The sequence below is a fragment of the Charadrius vociferus genome, unplaced genomic scaffold, assembly GCF_000708025.1.
Source record: "Charadrius vociferus isolate BGI_N301 unplaced genomic scaffold, ASM70802v2 scaffold19, whole genome shotgun sequence".
Taxonomy (NCBI): domain Eukaryota; kingdom Metazoa; phylum Chordata; class Aves; order Charadriiformes; family Charadriidae; genus Charadrius; species Charadrius vociferus.
In genome coordinates, this window is record NW_009650173.1 from 4,850,903 (window position 1) to 4,868,586 (window position 17,684).

Here is a 17,684-nt window from a genome sequence, read left to right on the forward strand (position 1 = left end):
CTCCCAGTAATGCATTATGCAATTAATGCCATTATCTTTAAACCAGACATCATGTTCATGTAAAAGGCACAATGCTACAGAACCGTATCGGGTTGTCTGAAGAGGAAAACTGCTACATAAGTAGAAATTAATCATTCCACCATTGATTTGCATGCTCTTGAACGTATTAAACACCAATTCTAATAATTTAAATAGAGGTGATTTATTTAGTAATTGTTAATTTGACAACTAAGTAAGCCTGATGTGCCTCCTACACAATGTGAAAGGAAGCTTATAATATTGCTAAGCAAAGCTTAGAATAAATCCATGGGCATGTAAGACAACATTATACTAGTGTGTTAAAAGCAATGTTGCTATCTGATTTCAATTGGAGATATCATGGATGGGATTTTATTTATTTATTTTATGTTACTTTTCTTCTAGAGAGAAGTAACTGGGTCAGATGGCCATTGCAGTAAAAGAGGGAGGTTGCTCCTTTCCTGAGGGAGCAACTGAAGGTTCCACAAATAGTAAGTGCGGCACAAAAGGAAAGGGGCTGCAGTGAGGGTTTGTGAGCCTGTAGATCAAGTACAGTCTGAGAAACCACGGAAATGAAAGGGAGAAGACAGGCCTCTGAAAGCAAGATGCCTCTGTAACTCTATACCATACACTCCAAAACTGTAGAATTTTAATGCTATAGTTAACAAAAATGTTACTGGTTTAATTACTCATCACTGGAACCTTCCTCTTATTTCCAAGAAGGAAAAGACGATAACCAGAGTTCTAAGTATTAAGATCGAAAAAGGCTTTGTGGCAAAAGAAAGACAGTATAGTCGTGAAAACTTAGATGCGGTTTGATGATGAGAATTCTTCAACTTAAGGGAAAATAAAATGCACGGGGGTTACTGAGCACACAGTCTTTGAGTTTCCAGGAGAAATTTTATTAACAGGTACCTGTCACTATCCATCCTCATGTCCAAGGGTCCGTCCTTCTGCAGGGAAAAACCTCTTTCGGGTGTATCAAACTGCATAGAAGAACAGCCAGCGTCCAAGAGAACTCCATCTAGAGTCCCCGGCTCAACTCCAGAGGAGATTAACAAAGCCTCTGACTGGCTGAATGGTCCTAGTAGAGCTTGAATCTGGTTCCTGCAAGAAAAGAACAAATAAATAACCTCATTTTTAAGTATAACAGTGCAGTGTCTTCCCCTTGTATAGCAGGAATTACATAGTAGTTCTCATTGTCTCATCAATAGCACTACAGCTATTCCCAAAGTAATAGTTTAAGAGAACTAGTCCAACCCACCCATCAGCGCCGACTTCTGCAACTCTTCACTCCCTTCCTACTTGATCTCAAGGAAAAATGGAAACCCGACTAAAACTTCATTTTTTCAACGCGCAGGAACTAAAAGGGACACCTTCCACATTCAATGGGAACGCCCTGACCAGCAGGACAGGCACAGCGCTGAGCAGCGCCCTTAGTCGAGGGAGACCAAAGTGCAGGAAAGAACGAACAGTTCTCGGACCCAGAGGAGAAGCAGACAAGATGGAACACGACCGCACAGCCTTGTGGTTACTATTGACCAGCCAGGAAAAAAAATCCTGGGTTCCTGCCACGGGACAAACACTTTTTTTCCCTTGGTGTTTTGTGGGGGTTTTTGTAGTGGTATTTGTTGTTTCAAAAACAATTGGGCGAAATTAGGTGCGCTGGATCATAAACAGATAAAATACTTCAGTGTAGTTTCGATTCAGGCACCCAGTCACCGGGGAGAGCAGAGCTTCACATGCATCTTTGTGCTTAACGTTCTTCTTTCTTAGATTTAAGGTGGTTCTTGCTTAATATTCCTGTAGTGGGAAGGGAAAGTGGCATGGCAAGGGAGAAGATGACACATCTCTGAAGCGCCCAACTTTCTTGGGCATCTACACCAGGACTTTTGATTCTTGTTTATATATAAGGTGACTTACAATCAAATATTTTATCTCTCTGTCAAAACGTCAGTGAATTTCACAAAGATTTAAAAAGATTAATCAATGTGTTGCTGCGATTTTAAGCAGTACCTGCAAACACAATATATTTCTGCCCCTAACAAGCAGCTACTGCCTCCACATCTGAGTTTTGATGACGGTCGGGATAACTGTTTGTCAGCACCACAGATTAGCATTCAAACTACCACCAGGTCCACCAGCTTAACTCACATAATTTTGTCTAAGTTACATGGGCAGCAGGGAATGGACAGAGACAGTAACTCCTTTAACTGTTTCAGCTACAAAAGGACAGTTGCCCATATATCTTTTGACACTTCGGTGTTACAGTAATTTTGGAAAAAAAAAACCAAAAACAAACCCAACCAAAAACAAAACCCCGAAAAGCACACGAACTTTTTCAAAATATAATCTTAAGGCTAATCCTTCTTTCAGGTCAGTTTAACATCAGGACAACTGGCACCATGACGTAATTTAGTCAACTCCAGTGGCGAGAGTTTTTAAAAAAATGTATGACCAGGGAATCGGAACCTTTTCTGCGCCCATCCAACCGGAGCGAGAAAATGCTACCAAGGGGGGGAGAGAAACAGGGGGCAAGAAAAAGCTCTGTTAAAAGGAAGACGTTATGAATGCAACCATATGGAAGAACGTTCAGTTACACAATGGTATACTCATTAGAGCAGAATGAATCAACCTATTTAACATAGCACAAAACCCAGGAAATACCTTGAATGAACAGATTTCATGAGGGATACCGTGATCACACATATGAGTTTCTGAATTGAATACTATCCAGCATATGATTAAATTCAACTATTCAGCTTAATAAGAACTGACAGTTCCTGAAAAGCACAACGATCCACTTAACTTAAACCAATTTAAGCTATATGGTTATAGCTTTGAGATTATATTTCCCCTCAATATAATGAGAGGAATTTTCTTGAAAATCTGTACCACTTTGTCCAACTGGACAGTGTTTCTAACTGTACAATTGTGCAAACAAATTGACTTTACAATTCTGTATGTGGGAGATGAAAATAAATGAGATCTGGAAAAAATTACAAATTGCCATCGCCTATTTCCCCCAGCAGACAGCAATCCATGCTGTGAACCAGAGCTGTGCTGTGCTACAGTATTTTGAACTGTATTTATAACTCGCTAGAGATTCGATTATGTTTCTTTAAACAAGTCATAAGTATGTGGGATGGCTGAGATGTTTGGGACAGCGGCCTTTGATTTGTGGCCCGCCAACCTTCTGCGATTAGGAAAAGGTAATTAAAAAAGAAGTATACTTGAAGTAAGTTGAAATTTGCTCTTTAGTAGAGAGATGCTTCAGCTGGAAAATGTTTTGGAGCTTGCAAATAAAAAGAGATTGAAGAAGAATTAGATTGACATTTTGATGTCAGCCTTTCAGCTCTGTGAAATTATAGCCTCTGTATAGAACCCGTTTGATATACACTGCATTTTGTGTATCAATAGTGGACATAATAGGTGTCTTGGTGAATATAAATCTTGACTAAAAATAGATGCATTTCATGAGATTATAATGATTATATTAAAATGTTCGGGCCAGTTCTCTGAATTCCTGTTTCTTTGCGGACTAGGAGAAACAATTTTAAGCAGCTTTGGCGTCTCATACATTTCAATTAATCAAACCAAGTACACAGCTAGGAAAGATTTATTATCTTGTGAAAGGAAATAAAAATATCAACACTTCTTTTGATAGGATAGTTACAATGATGATAGTGACGATAAGGACTAATCTATTAGATTATAATCATGACAGTTATTTAAAGAAAAATATTTTATCAAGCATTCAGAAGTATTTATTAGAACATAATAAAAGCCTTCCCTTGTCTACTATTCTTTGCACCTATGTTCAAATAATAACTGCCTATAACACACATGATTTTCACTAAAAATGCTTAATTTAGCCTCAGTCCCTTCTGCCTTCAGACGGTTGTTTATATCATCTGTAAATCTTGGTTCCAGAATAACCTCAAATAAATAATAAAATCTGTGTACCTTACGCTAAAAGTGCTTATTTCCGACAGTCACATGCCTTCTGCTTTCCCCAGGTATGCAGAAACCCTTTTTGCTTTCTTTTTCAGTGTTCCAATGTTTTCTTTGGGCATTAGAAGTTTTATGTTCCATGACCATACTTGTCTAGTGTGAAAATCTGTCTATTACCCTTTCTGTCTTAACATATTGCAAAAACAGCGCTTAGCGGAAAAGGCAGGAAAGCTAAACCAGGGAACATCCCTAAACACCAAATAAAACAGCCAAGCTTATAGCTCAAAAAAGCCTGAGGAGAGAGAGCATATCAAAACATTACAGACCGAGACTGAATGAGGGTTTTAGGTGGGTCTTGGGGATACCATCAAAAGCTGTTGAGACTACAAAGGGTCACATAGAGAATATTTTAATCATTTTAGGTGATCTTTGAAGGTTACAATCTAACTAAATCATATTGTCTTGCTTAAGAGAAAATATTTTAAAATATTAATTGAACAGCACTTTACATATTCGGAGCATTTTAGAAACATAAAATGACTATGAAGAGCTGAAATAACTTTTTTAAATTATTTTTTAAATTGGCTAGATTGTCCATGTTCCCAGTGTTCTTTTAAAATCTTGAATACTTTTTTCTTGGAGAATGTTGGGAACTTAATCGATTTTATTGCGCAATAACCTCAAGAGTTTGCAGAATTCTTGTACTGATTGCTACCGTGGGAAAATAACAGGGAACCTTGGGTTCAGAATCATTTGCTCTAGTCATAACACAGTATTTCATTATATTATTCTATGACACATAGCATAGTAATTCTGATAGACGGCACTGGATCCACACTTCTCAATTATATGAAAGAGCAGAACGAGAAAGAGTTCGAAGTTTCCTAATGTATTCCAGGCTCTTCTGCTTTCAGTTAACCTCTGGTATTCTACAACGCTTTATAAAAATATTTCCTTTTTATTTTACTCAGCTGAGAGGGATGCACACAGGAAAAAAGAAAAGCATGGATATAGCTTCTACAAAATAAACAGAGAAAAATCTTTTCCCTTATCTAGTTTCTCTCCATTGTCACAGAGGCTGCTGTGACATCAATCATTCGAGTAATTTCACAGAAAAGTACGATTATGCTTTCACGGTGCTTCAGCATTTTTTATGCGCATATAACAATACTTGCTCTTGATCTTTCACCATTGCTCCCCTTACAACTTCTATGTATGAATACATAGAAAGTCAGGAAGCGATGATCCCTTGTCAACAGCGAAAACTACCTTCTACTTAAGCAGAATAAATGGTTTCTTTGAGAGAACTGGAAAACAAAAGTTTTTTCAGCTAACTCTTGCCAATGCACATCAAACGAGGAGACCAATTGGAGCTTTGTTTGATTCAGTAACTCTGCTGAGACTGCCAACAGGGGTGCCAATTAGCACCAGCTGTAATGAGGATATTGGTACAGACCTGGTTTGATGTCATTGACTCACTTCACCCAGGTCACTCGGCAGCTTCAGATAGCCGTGACTTTCACTCACCACTTTGCTGGGCCACGCACACCTAGAAGCAAACCACAAAGTACTCCAGTCATAAATTCCTGGAACTTTCAGCATCCAACCTATAAGCGTTACTCTGCCTCAGTGCAATACCCCTCTCAAAAAACATATCTGAATATTCTGCAAAAAATTTTAAATGACCTTGGACAAATGGGAAATTGGCACGGTTTTCATGTTCGCAAAGAAAAAAAAAAAGTGACATCTATCAACTTATAAACAAACCTTGTCATTACATTCCTAGCTTTATAAAAAATTAATTGTAGCTCTGGAAAAAGCCCATATATCTATTTGAGAATTGAAAGTTCAGTTTAGGCTGGGTTTTGTGCTACAAAATTATGAAACCAAATCTCAGCCACTGATTAACAAAGACACGAAACCAGAAAGAAGTGTATATGAAAAGCAATTTCCACAGAACCAAGTAAGTTCATATTTTCAAATTTGAGAGCTACAATAACGATTTTATTCTGTGCGTTAAGATCACAGAAATATCATTTGAAGTATTTAAGAACTGGTAAACATTTACATACCACGTACTCCCGCTTCAGAGTAGGGAACACTTGAAAGGTATGCACACATTCTAAAAAGCCAAATACTTCTTTCCATGTAACTTGAAGACATCACACCAAAAAAATAACCAACAGAAACCCCTTTTTGTATTAACCTGTATTTTTGCATTAACTAGAACACTGAACACCTTACGCTGTCAGAACTACTAGCCCAAAGATGAAAATGCTTGCCTTTCTCTGTCCCCTCTTGTCAATTGCCTGGCTTCTCTCTCTCTCATACAAACCCTTATGAAGGTAGTTATTTCCTGCTCTAATTGTTCTCCTGCAATTTCCAGCACGACTTCCTCTCCTTTTTTATTCCATAAGACGATGTTGTCCTTCGCTCCTCGTGCTTTACTGACTCCAAGCACCAAAACCTGTTTCTCACCACCTCCTAAGCATGCCTGTAAAAAATTTCAGGATGCCTGAAAACAGATTGCTCGTTACTTTCATGTTCATTTTTACTTTATATATATGCATTCCACTATTCTGTCCACTAACACAAACACAATTTTAGTAAAAACTCCTGTTCTAAATTGAAGAAACTATTGCCATGGATGGAAATATTTGACATGGTTATAACTTAGCAGTGATTCAAAATTTATTCATGATTATTTGACATGGTTATGATTTCGCAGTGATTCAAAATTTATTAATGATTTAAGGTAGATCACGAGGTTGACTTTTAGCAGCACTTAATCATTAACTGGTTTAGAGGTTTACAAAGTAAGTGAACAAAATAACTGAAGTGCGACTTAATTACAGATTCAAAGACAGCAAGATTCACACTAACTTATTAGAAGGTATCCCAAACAAATACATATACATATGGGAAAAAGCACAGATTTCAAATGAATACATATACACATAAGCAAAGCATATAAGCACATGCACACACACACACACACAGGTCTGTAATTGCTAGAATCAGGAATTTCTTAACAGTGAGTGACTCTAAAGAGCTGAAAGGTATCGCTTTAAAGTTCTGCACCTGCATGGACAGACAGAAGAACATCCACACCCATAAAGCCAATGTGTATATCACAAACATATAGGTGGAGAGGTGGGTGGAAGAGAGACTGGCCTATAGTCAAAATTTCCCTTTCTCAAATTTCAGGTAAGTACTCACAACGTATCAGTGTTCCTCAACAGGCGGCAGTTGAGGCTCGAGAAAGATTCTCTCGCCCTCTCCTCGAGGTGTCAGCCTGAGCAGCGTCTCAGCTCAGGGCAGATACCGGTCACAGCCCACTACGATCCAGGAGAGCTCAAAGGGTCTTTACTAGAATCGCTACCTATAGAATGTCAGATAATTGACTTTCATCAGGTACTTTTCCACTCCGACCCAGCTCTGACAATGGCATTTTCCAGTACTTCTCACCAGTTATGCAAGCCCAGAACTTGCTAGATCTTGGGGTCCCGGTATCCCCTCCCTCTGTGGCCATGATCCATATGTTGTCAGGAGTGAGCAATTATGGGTATTATCTTCAAACAGTAGGGGCCATAAGGACCAGGCACACACAACCAGTAGGGGCCATGGGGACCAGGCACACACAACCAGTAGGGGCCACGGGGACCAGGCATGCTATTGTGTTCTGGTCCGTTGCTCTCCACCTTTTCTTTCTGTCATGTTAGACCATTATGTTACATTCTGGTCCACTGCATTATTAATGTCGCCTGGGCTGGAAGGAAATCACGCCAAGTACTGAGTGGCCTGAAGGGGGATGTGTTGCACCACCACAAGTATAACCACTGTTTCAACTAAAGGAAAAGATACAATTATTTAATCAAAACCACAAATATTAAAGATCATTTCCATAGAATACATCAGAAATAGAAATCTTACCATATTAGACATCCTTCATAGCAGGTATGTTCAATCCCGTCAAAAACAAATATGAAAATTTAAGCTCCTAATAAACAATGTTCCTCTCTGGCTAAATTATAGATTAAGGAAGTAATTTCTTTCTGGCCAAATGGAAGACTAATAGGATAAGACTAGTGATTATTGAGGCAATTTTCAAAATTATACGCCTCACCAAAATTTTAGAAAAATGTATTCTAAAGTTTTCTAAGTAACACAAAGCCTTGCTGAGTAATAAGAGCAAATTATATTATTTAATGCAATTTGCAGCTAGCCAGAGTTAAAATCTTTGTTATAAAATACATAACATTGTTACGCATGCCACCTTTATACCATAATACGTGCAAAATATGTAACATGCTGTCATCATTCAGATGTGCCAAGAAAACCAAGCCATTAGAATGATTTGCTTTTCATTCATGAGACCTGACGGCTCAAAGGATAACACGCTATCCATCAGAAGAATCATAAATATTTCTCTGACTTTACATTGCCCCATCTGGGGATTTTAGTTTGAGGTGTATGTTAGGTTAGCATTCCCAGCGATAGGACGGTCTAGTTTTATAAAGTTTAATAGACATAATGCAAGAACAGTGGAATACCAGTATCATCATCTCAGGTCTACCAAATATTCTTTGTGAACCTCAGCCTTATTGACACCGATTTTAATTTTAAAGATGATCAGCTTCCTCCACACTTCTGGCTCTTTTTGTACTGGGTTGCACTCTCTCTCCTGCTGTCCTCACACAACCTCCAAGGAACACAGTGCAGCACAAATGAAGCCGACAGAGGAGAGAAGGATTTGCTGGGCAAACCGGCATATCGGGGAGCAAAACCACCGGACGCGCTTTCAAAAATGCTCATTTTCCACGATCACAGAAATCAAAGAGTTGAGAGGAATAACTGAAACAAAATGGAGATCACAGAAGGATTTATGGTCTCTACTGATGCAGGCGTGCCCCACTGCAGCATTTCTGGATGGTTTTGGTTTTACAAGCACAGTCATTGTGGTTCTACCTCCAATCAGCCACGAGTAGAAGCAGACAGGCTATAGCATAGCTCTAAAGCAAGAAGAGACTTAAGCGGTAATTCTCACAGCCAATGAAACCACACCGCCCCATCAGCTCCAGTATGTGTCTATGACATACATTAACGAATCTGCCTGTTATTTAAATTCTCCTAATAACTACTATTACTTAAACAACCACTGCAAGAAGTTTTGATGGTCTCATAGCACTTCTGGTGAGAGTTTGCACAATCCCTTCTTAAGGGTGAATCTTCATCTTATTATTCAAGTTCTGTTTCTAAGACTATTTTTCACTGTACGAAAAGGTAGTAAAGCAACTTTCCTTAGAGTTGATAAATCTTATGCATTATTTCCTTATTCTTTCTATACTAGCATCTTAAAAGATATCTTTATAAAAATCTGCTCTCCACGCCCCAACAACCCACATATAAATTCATACTTTCATTAAAGACACAATGGTGCTTCATTGAACTCAGAAGAGACATTGCTACTGGCCTTAGAAGGAAGAAAAGTGCTGCTTAATTCAGTTGCCAAAACCCTGTAGAATACAGAAAGAAATTCTGGATATACATCAGCAAGTTGAAAAGTACAAATTGACATCAAAAACGTAACAGCTGTGTACAAACATCCTTCAGCCCCTGAACATAAGAATACTAAAATCTGTAGACACATTTTTTCAACATTCACAGAATAAGCAGATCATATCATCTTTTTCCCCAGTGTCAATACCCAATCCCAGAGGAATCTGAAATTATATTCAGGGTTACAGACTGAGGGCAAGGCTCACAAAGAGATTTATCATTCAATCAGATTTACTGATCAATTACTGATCAGGCGTGATCAGCTTTGTGTAATGACCAAAATACCATACATGAAACCATACAAGAACTTGTCTCTCCTGTATGTTAAATGAACAACAAAAAAAAAAGTGTACTTTGTCTACTAACTGCTCTCCCTCCCTGCTACATTTTGGTTTCTTCTGTCTAGATATGTTTTACCTTACCTAAATCAGCAATTAATAATTCTCTGCATAATATGGATATTAATAAAGAAGGAATTTTTAAATGTAGCAGAATCCTTGATAAAGTAAATGTTCTTTCTAGCAAAGGAAGTTAAATCATTGCAGTGTCCAGTGCTTTCTCCTCTAAACTCATAATTTCAGAAATACATAGTAACCTGTTCATAAACAAAGGATTACGAAGAAAATAATCTTGTAGTCAAGTCTGTTCCAAGATTAGAATACAGCTATCCAACTTTCAAGGGTATTCATTCATTAGCTGAACAAAAGGTCTATTTTATTGACATATTTATCTGCATATAAAACATGAACTTGAAGTTAACAGAATGTACACTGATGATTTAAAAAGCAATATGCAATAAACCATCAAAAGGCTACTCCTGCCTACAACCCACACATTCAATTGTTTTAAAACGACTCCTATTACAATTTGATTTACATTTTGTAAGACTTATAAAAACACAGACATAGAGCATATAAAAAGCATCTCTTTTTCCTCCCTGCAGAACCGAATAATAAATGAAACTATTGTTAAATTTTCTTTAGCTAACAAAGCAAATTTGCACAATGCTTTTCCACATCATAAATTCTGGCACTCTGAAGTGCTCTATTCATGGAGAGAGCTTGCTCAAGACTGCATAATCGTCGCTTTGACAGACCTGGTGCTACTGATACTTGGAATATATTTGCATAGCCTTTGCCTTGTTAACAAAATATGAGTCTAGACCTTGAGACTCAGTGGCAATACTATGACATAATAAATGGAAAAACAATCTGAGCCACAGATGCTTTTTTTCTTTTCTTAATTATTCAGCAGTTGACAGTATTGGAGCGGCAGGAAAAACTACAGGATTTTTATTTCCTTTGACAAACTATTTATTTGTTTGACATGGTAGTTAAACCTTAGAACACTAAGGATGAATATATCTGGCATCAAGAATTTATTATAAATGAAATAAGTAACTTTTTCTTCCCTCTTGTCATTCTTATCTAAGCTATCTCATATAAGAGCATGTCTACATTCCTAATTGACTCCACCTTAAGCATTAAACTGCCTGCCCATCACTTGGACAGTGTCACATCTCCCAGCTATATGCCCCTACTTGTTGGAAGAAGAAATATGAGAAGCAGAACACAAGAGGAATACGAAGAAGGGCAGAAGTTAAGTAGGGGCATCACTCAGCTGAAAATTACAGAAGCCACAAAGCTTTGCTCTTCTGTATCTTTGCTTGTACCAGGCTTTCTGCTTTTGGACATAAAGGAACGAGAACTGTGCGTAAAATTAAAAATGCAATCATATCATGGGTTTAAGTGACAGGCTAACATTCATTATTCTGTTCTCTGTTCCCTTCCTAGTAGTTTTTAGCATGCTCTTCTAACCACCCGTGAACACCAAGCACTAACTTTTCATAGAATTATGTATTATGAGCCCGGTGTCTCATTACTGACTGGTCAGCTCATAGCCCATCTCTATGTAAGTACACCTAACATGGTTACTTTATCTATTAAATCATGCTTGTTACTTCTGAATTTACAAACTCCCCAAAAATATACTTTTCAAAAATTAAATCTATATTTACTTCTCATAACATTGCAATCCACTCTTGGAAAGAAAATCATATACTTAATCCTACTAAAGATAAGGTTCATGTGCATATTCCAAAGGAAGTATTTTACTAGTTTGTCAAATCAAAACCTTAAGAAAGTCAGGATTTTCAAGTATTGTGTCTGAAAAAGTTAGGGACATCCCCTAAGATAATAGACTTTTAGTTACACTGGTAAGCATTAAATTCTGAAAAACTACTAAAGTTACACAAAAGAATGGAATACTAACAATTGTAAGAACACTTCTGATTTAAAATACTGTCTTAAAATAAAGTTTGGCACCAATAGCCTTTCCAAGTGACCTTGAACTTTTTTCCAATTTAAAAATTTCCATTTCAGAATGCAATCATAAAACCAAAACTAGTTTGTTTAGGAACCATTACCATCTTGTTTCTCTGTTGACAGCACCTATTTAGTATCTGTGTAGAATCTTACAGGGAATTCTATATTAAACTCTAAGCCTGTTATCTCATTTAGGAAATATCTTGTAATAAAATCTAGCAAATTTATCTGCATTTTACCAGTGACCGTCTTTTCTGGTAGTGGTATTGTGTGTTGACATTTTTACTTCATATAAGTCATGAGATGCTGCACTCCAGTGGACTTCCTTCCTACACAACGAACATGCAGAAAATGGGCAAATTATCTTTTCACTAAATATAGGAAATAGGGATAATTAATGTTTTTGGTGAAATATCCTAATTTCAACGACCTATAATTTTTTGTGTACAGAGACTACACTCAGTCTATAGTTACTCACCCCTGCAGAAGACAACAAAGTCTGAAGCTGTAAGTATTTGGAGAAATAAGAGAATATTCAATTGAACAATTGAATACAGTTTAGTCCTGAAGGTACACACACACAATTTGAAATTACTGCTCTGTTTCTCTCCACTGGGAAACTATATCCAATTGAGATTCTTTTAAAAAGTAAAAAATAAATGCCCCGCTTGTGAAACAAGAAGACATCCAGAGGTAAAACAAATCAGTGAGTCACCTGCACCAAGTGTAAAATGTTACATCATCAACACAATCTGATTTTTTCAAGTAGCCAACATGAACAGCTTAAGTTAAAAAGATACCATGTAGAAGAAAAAGTGGAAATATACAAATGTAACTGCAGGCTATCAGAACGGAAGCTGTTGCATAAGTCCACTTAAACTATCATGAAACAGGATCTTCAAGAACCCATAAGCACAAAAGTATCGGTAGTCAAGTTTCTATTAACCTAGAGGAGGAAATGCCATTCTAGTTCAATTTGTTGCAAGTACCCCCGTAAAGGACGCCAAAATTCTTAACAAACGACCAAAGAGAAATGTGATGAGCTGAACAGCATGACATGTGAAATCATGTCCTGAAGTGCCAGAAAAAAATCCTTGCACGAGCTGGAAGCTCATCATCATCTGGGCATAACCATGAAGAAAAGGAATGCAAAGTTTTACTTGGCCATAAAATGAACAGTAAACAGTAGTGCAAACACAGCTATAAAAAGGGAAACAAAATCCTAGGATGTACAAGTCAGAAGTCTTTTCATAAAGAATACAAAAGTATTAATGGTATGACTTCATCCGGAGTATTCTACGCCATTATGGGAGCCTTCCCTAAAAGAGAACAGCTCCAAGTGGAACTGGCACAGAGAAGCTCTAATAGGATGACTAGAAGAAATGAGAGCTATTATTATGAAAGTATAAAAAAAAAAAAGCCCAGACTTGTTTTGCATACAAAAAAGAAGGCCAAGAATAGATGTTAATATTCTCCATCGAGTATTTTAAATGCCAGGAAAAGAAAAGAACTAATAGATATTAATCAACTATTAGTTAATTTTATTCAACTAAAATTAAATTAGGTAACTACTTTAACCGGAAATTTAAAGAAAGTTTCATATAATGAAAAATTGGACTCTGGAATAGCTGGAGCACTGCATATAGAACTCCTAATTACTTTTAAGATAGAGCATAGTGAAGGAGATTAAATTATGCAGTGGCTTGTAATACCAGGCAATGGGACTCAATGATCTAGGAGTCTCTTGCAGCATGTTTATATTTGAACAGCTATTGTAATTCTCCATTGTACAGTTCACCCCGAAAAAGTTTATTTACACTTATCAAGACATATACATAGAACACATTTTACATCTGTATAAACATACTCCAACCTAAGAATAACGTACCCCTTTGGTATAAACAATTCGTTTTATTTTTAGAAAAACCTAACTGAATGCATAAATGCAACATTGGCTCTGAAAAGGCTTCTTTCTCTTAATTCTTCCCTTAAGTGATTAACAAGGATTTTTGAACCAAATGTAAGACTGGCATTGACTGGAAACTGCTGTTTCCTGATAGCAAACTCAAAAAAGACACTGCTCTCGGATAAAATGATTTTTAGCTTTTTTAAATTCAGAAGAAGAGAAAGCAACTCCCAAACCCTCTTGCTGTGACAAAAGGATGATGAGGACCCCAAGGTCAACAACTTCTATCATTACTGAAGGAAAAGTTCAGTATCTATTTTCCCATAGAGAACGATAAAATAGTCTACAGGCATTAACTTAATATGATATAAAAGGAGACTTCTGCAATACTCAAAAAATAAAAACAAAAAAACAAACCAGCCAAAACCAACTTACTCCAGTGGTATTTTAACTATATTTCTTTCCAACCAGAATAAAGGAGAACTCTCTTATCTGAAAAGGACATTTTAACATTCTGCTCCATGGCTTGGTACTTTGTAGGCTGTGTTTCTCTGTGTTTATGAGCAGTTTTCCATCTGTTTCCCCAACTGGACCACTACTTTCTTTTGTATTAATAGCTTCATTAGAGGCTAAGATCTTATCAGTAAAAGAAATACAGGTAATTTCCACATAAAGCTGAATGCCCTTTGAGATGCTAGAAAATATATAGCAACGTGATCTTGACAGGCTTCAGAAGACTACAGCCTCCTTAGGCATTTATTTAAACTGAAGTTTTCCAAAACTGGAATTATGCAAGAATCCATTTGATCCCCAAATGTCCAGACTGTTATGGACAACTTTTTTTCTGAGGTGTCATCTTTTTACCTGGGAATCACAGAATCTGAGAATAATTTGGCAAAAGACACCTCCAGAGGTCTTCTAGTCCAATGCCCTGCTCAACGCAGGTCTAATTAGATGGGGTTGCTCAAGGCCAGGTCCAGTTGAGCCTTGAACACCTCGAAAGACAGAGATCGCAAGCTCTCCAGGCAACCTTTTCCAGTACTACCACCCTTATGGCAATTTTTCCCCCCCAGTATCTAATTGGAATTTCCTGCCTTTTAACTCGTGTCCCAGAAACTCCAAAGGACTCCAGCTATATGGCAGCCCTTCCGGCGCTTGAGAGGCTTTAGTGCAAATTGTTCATAAAGTTGGCAAAGGGCTTTAAATTATTTAAGTCTTCAAGAACACTATAGATCGCTGATCCTGCTTTTAAATTTTTTTCCAGGATTATAAAGATAAAATTGAAATTAAGATAAAGCAAATGTGTATTTAGTCCACTTATTAAAAAAAAAAAAAAAAAAAAAAAAAAAGAGTAGTTTGATACTCCTCTGGAAGATTAATCCTCGGTTCTGTTTTGTCACATAGAAAGCTAAACGATTAGTCCTGAATCATATACGTATTTACTTCAAGCAGGTTCATTTTCCATACCAGGGTAGTAATATAAGAGTCCGTTTTAGATGTTGGATTCTTGGCAGGATATGAATTAATTGCTCATCACTACCTGATGACATGAAAAATTTAAGAATCAAACTGTAAATACAAGCTGGTTCACAGCTCGATATTTTTGCACATTCTCAGAATAACTGATTTTTCAGTTATGATATGGTTTCTCTTTGGAAGTGTCAGTAAATGGAGTTTCATTGCTCTCCATTTGCTACAACACCCTTTTAGCAGAAACAATTCATTACTGAGTAGAATAATCCCCACTGGAAGAAAGTTTCATTTTTATTACTACACAAATATATTTGTTCCTGTTCACAAGCTGGACTACTGACATCAATATAAATACAAACACCAGCACTTCCAGTGAAAAAATTACCCTTTTATTTTGAATAAATTTCTCTTTGCCACGGCAAAACTGCGGGTAATCCATTAAACTCTTCAAAAGACACTAGATGGCTCCACTGGTGTTCCTACAACGTGCTCTGATAATGTTTCAAATCTCTCACGGGAAATACTAAAGAAATATCCTACTATTTCATTTCAGCAGTATAACGTATTATCTAGAGTACACTCTTCCCTAAGGTGGCATACCGTAACACTAAGTATAGCTCCATTTGAAAAACTTCTATAAAAAAAACTTTAAAAGACACAATACGAAATATCAAATGAAATAGAACAGAATTCAATAGAACCATCCAGCAGAACTTGTTAACGTTAGGACAAGCAGACCTCTGGTCTTACTCTGCAAAATGCTGCCATGAACCTGGCGCAGCAAATTCCATCCCCACCACAAACCTCCTGCAATACCAATGACTTTTGTGCTCTATTCACAGTATGCTTATTAGATTTGTTACAAAGTGTATAGCTCAATTTGATTTATAAAAGTAATCCTCAAGTGATCCCAGAACTATTGTTCTGTCTTACAAAAAGAATCCAGAAACTATTGCCCAAAGAAGTTCCTCTGTGAGGCTGATGGCTCAACATTCATGCATTCGGACTGCCTTCGCCATGTAAAGCAGTTCTGACGTCATACTGCTTTTGTCCATAAAACCTGTGAGTTATCTGATACACAGATTAATGAATAAAACATTACGGAAGATGCTATCTGCTGAAACGATGATCAGAGTGTTACGGTTCTATTAGATGGGGGGATAAAACACACGTTCATTACATTACAGTTATTTTGCATCATCCTTCTGACAAAGGAGCTCAGCAAATCCATTCAGGCAAAGGCTTAACTCATGGCAAAAATACTTTGGGGTCTTCTCAAAATATGTTCCTCATCATTTATCTTTACTGCTTGTTTATCTGATACGACTTATTTGGGGATCACACTGACAAACACTAAGGTCTTGTCTAAAGTGATGAAAAAAGAACAGTAGAATGACATTCTGCACAAGAAGGGTCTGGCATGTCTCTTATAGATAGATTGATCGATTGATCTTCTTTGCATTATATTAACTGCAGTGAGAAGATTTCCGGTGATGATCCTGAGGACCTGAACCAGATTTCTGTCATAGCTGTGAAGCTGGTACTCCAAGACCCCTTGGCAGAAGCACGTGTGTATGGCAGTGAGACACCCGCGTTGTAGACAGGATAGAAATGAGCCATCCAATCACCCTCATTTACTGCGCTTGGGTTTGCATCACAGTGGCTTCAGTGCTCATAATCTGAATTCCCACCCGAAGAATCTAAACATGAAGATGTTTAACGTGCTCTGAGCACTAAGGGGCATTCAGTCCTGGGGATAAGAGTATCCAACAGCAAAGATCGCAAAACAAAGTATAGATGTCAGGTCAAAAGCACCACCACTCCTGTTGCATCACGCTACATGCTCATGCAGGCATGGCTTATAACTGTGGATCTGGGAATTCAAATTCAAATTCCCAGATTCCATCGTTGTGTAGGCTCATGTTTCCAGGCAGTACCTGGCTCACTTTACAAAACGCCTTGGAAACAGAAGGTTGGAAAAATAGAATAGAATCATTTTCAGTTGAAAGGGACCTACAATGACCATCTAAGTCCAACTGCCTTGCCACTTCAGGGCTGACAAAAAGTTCAAACATGTTATTAAGGGCTTTGTCCAAATGCCTCTTAAACACTGACAGGCCTGGGGCACCAATCACCTCTCTTTGGAGGCTGCTGAAGAACCAATATATAAGGACCAAAAAAAAAAAAAAAAAAAAAAATCTACATAAGAATTTTGCAAGAAAGTCACATGAAGCCTGTATTTGGTTAAGAGAAATAATTTCTCCCCCCCTCAGAATTATGGATTGTGGGTAGTGAGTATAGGGCACAGTTAGTGGTAGACCTTGACTCTTCCACATAACATTACAGCAAACTAGGAAGTTCCACTATGGTCGAAATTTCTGTAGTTTAAAAAGCATCAATCCAGCAATTCTAAACAGTCTGTAGCCAAACTGGATGGTAACCCAGCAGGA

At 37.4% G+C, this 17,684-nt stretch overlaps 1 protein-coding gene across 1 annotated transcript in view; it reads right to left on the reverse strand.

Moving 5' to 3' along the window:
• METTL15 (methyltransferase like 15) overlaps positions 1 to 17,684 on the reverse strand; it is a 98,045-nt gene that overhangs the window by 9,910 nt on the left and 70,451 nt on the right. The window contains 1 exon segment of the mRNA XM_009892707.1: positions 934 to 1,125. Within this exon segment, the coding sequence (XP_009891009.1) occupies positions 934 to 1,125 (192 nt within the window).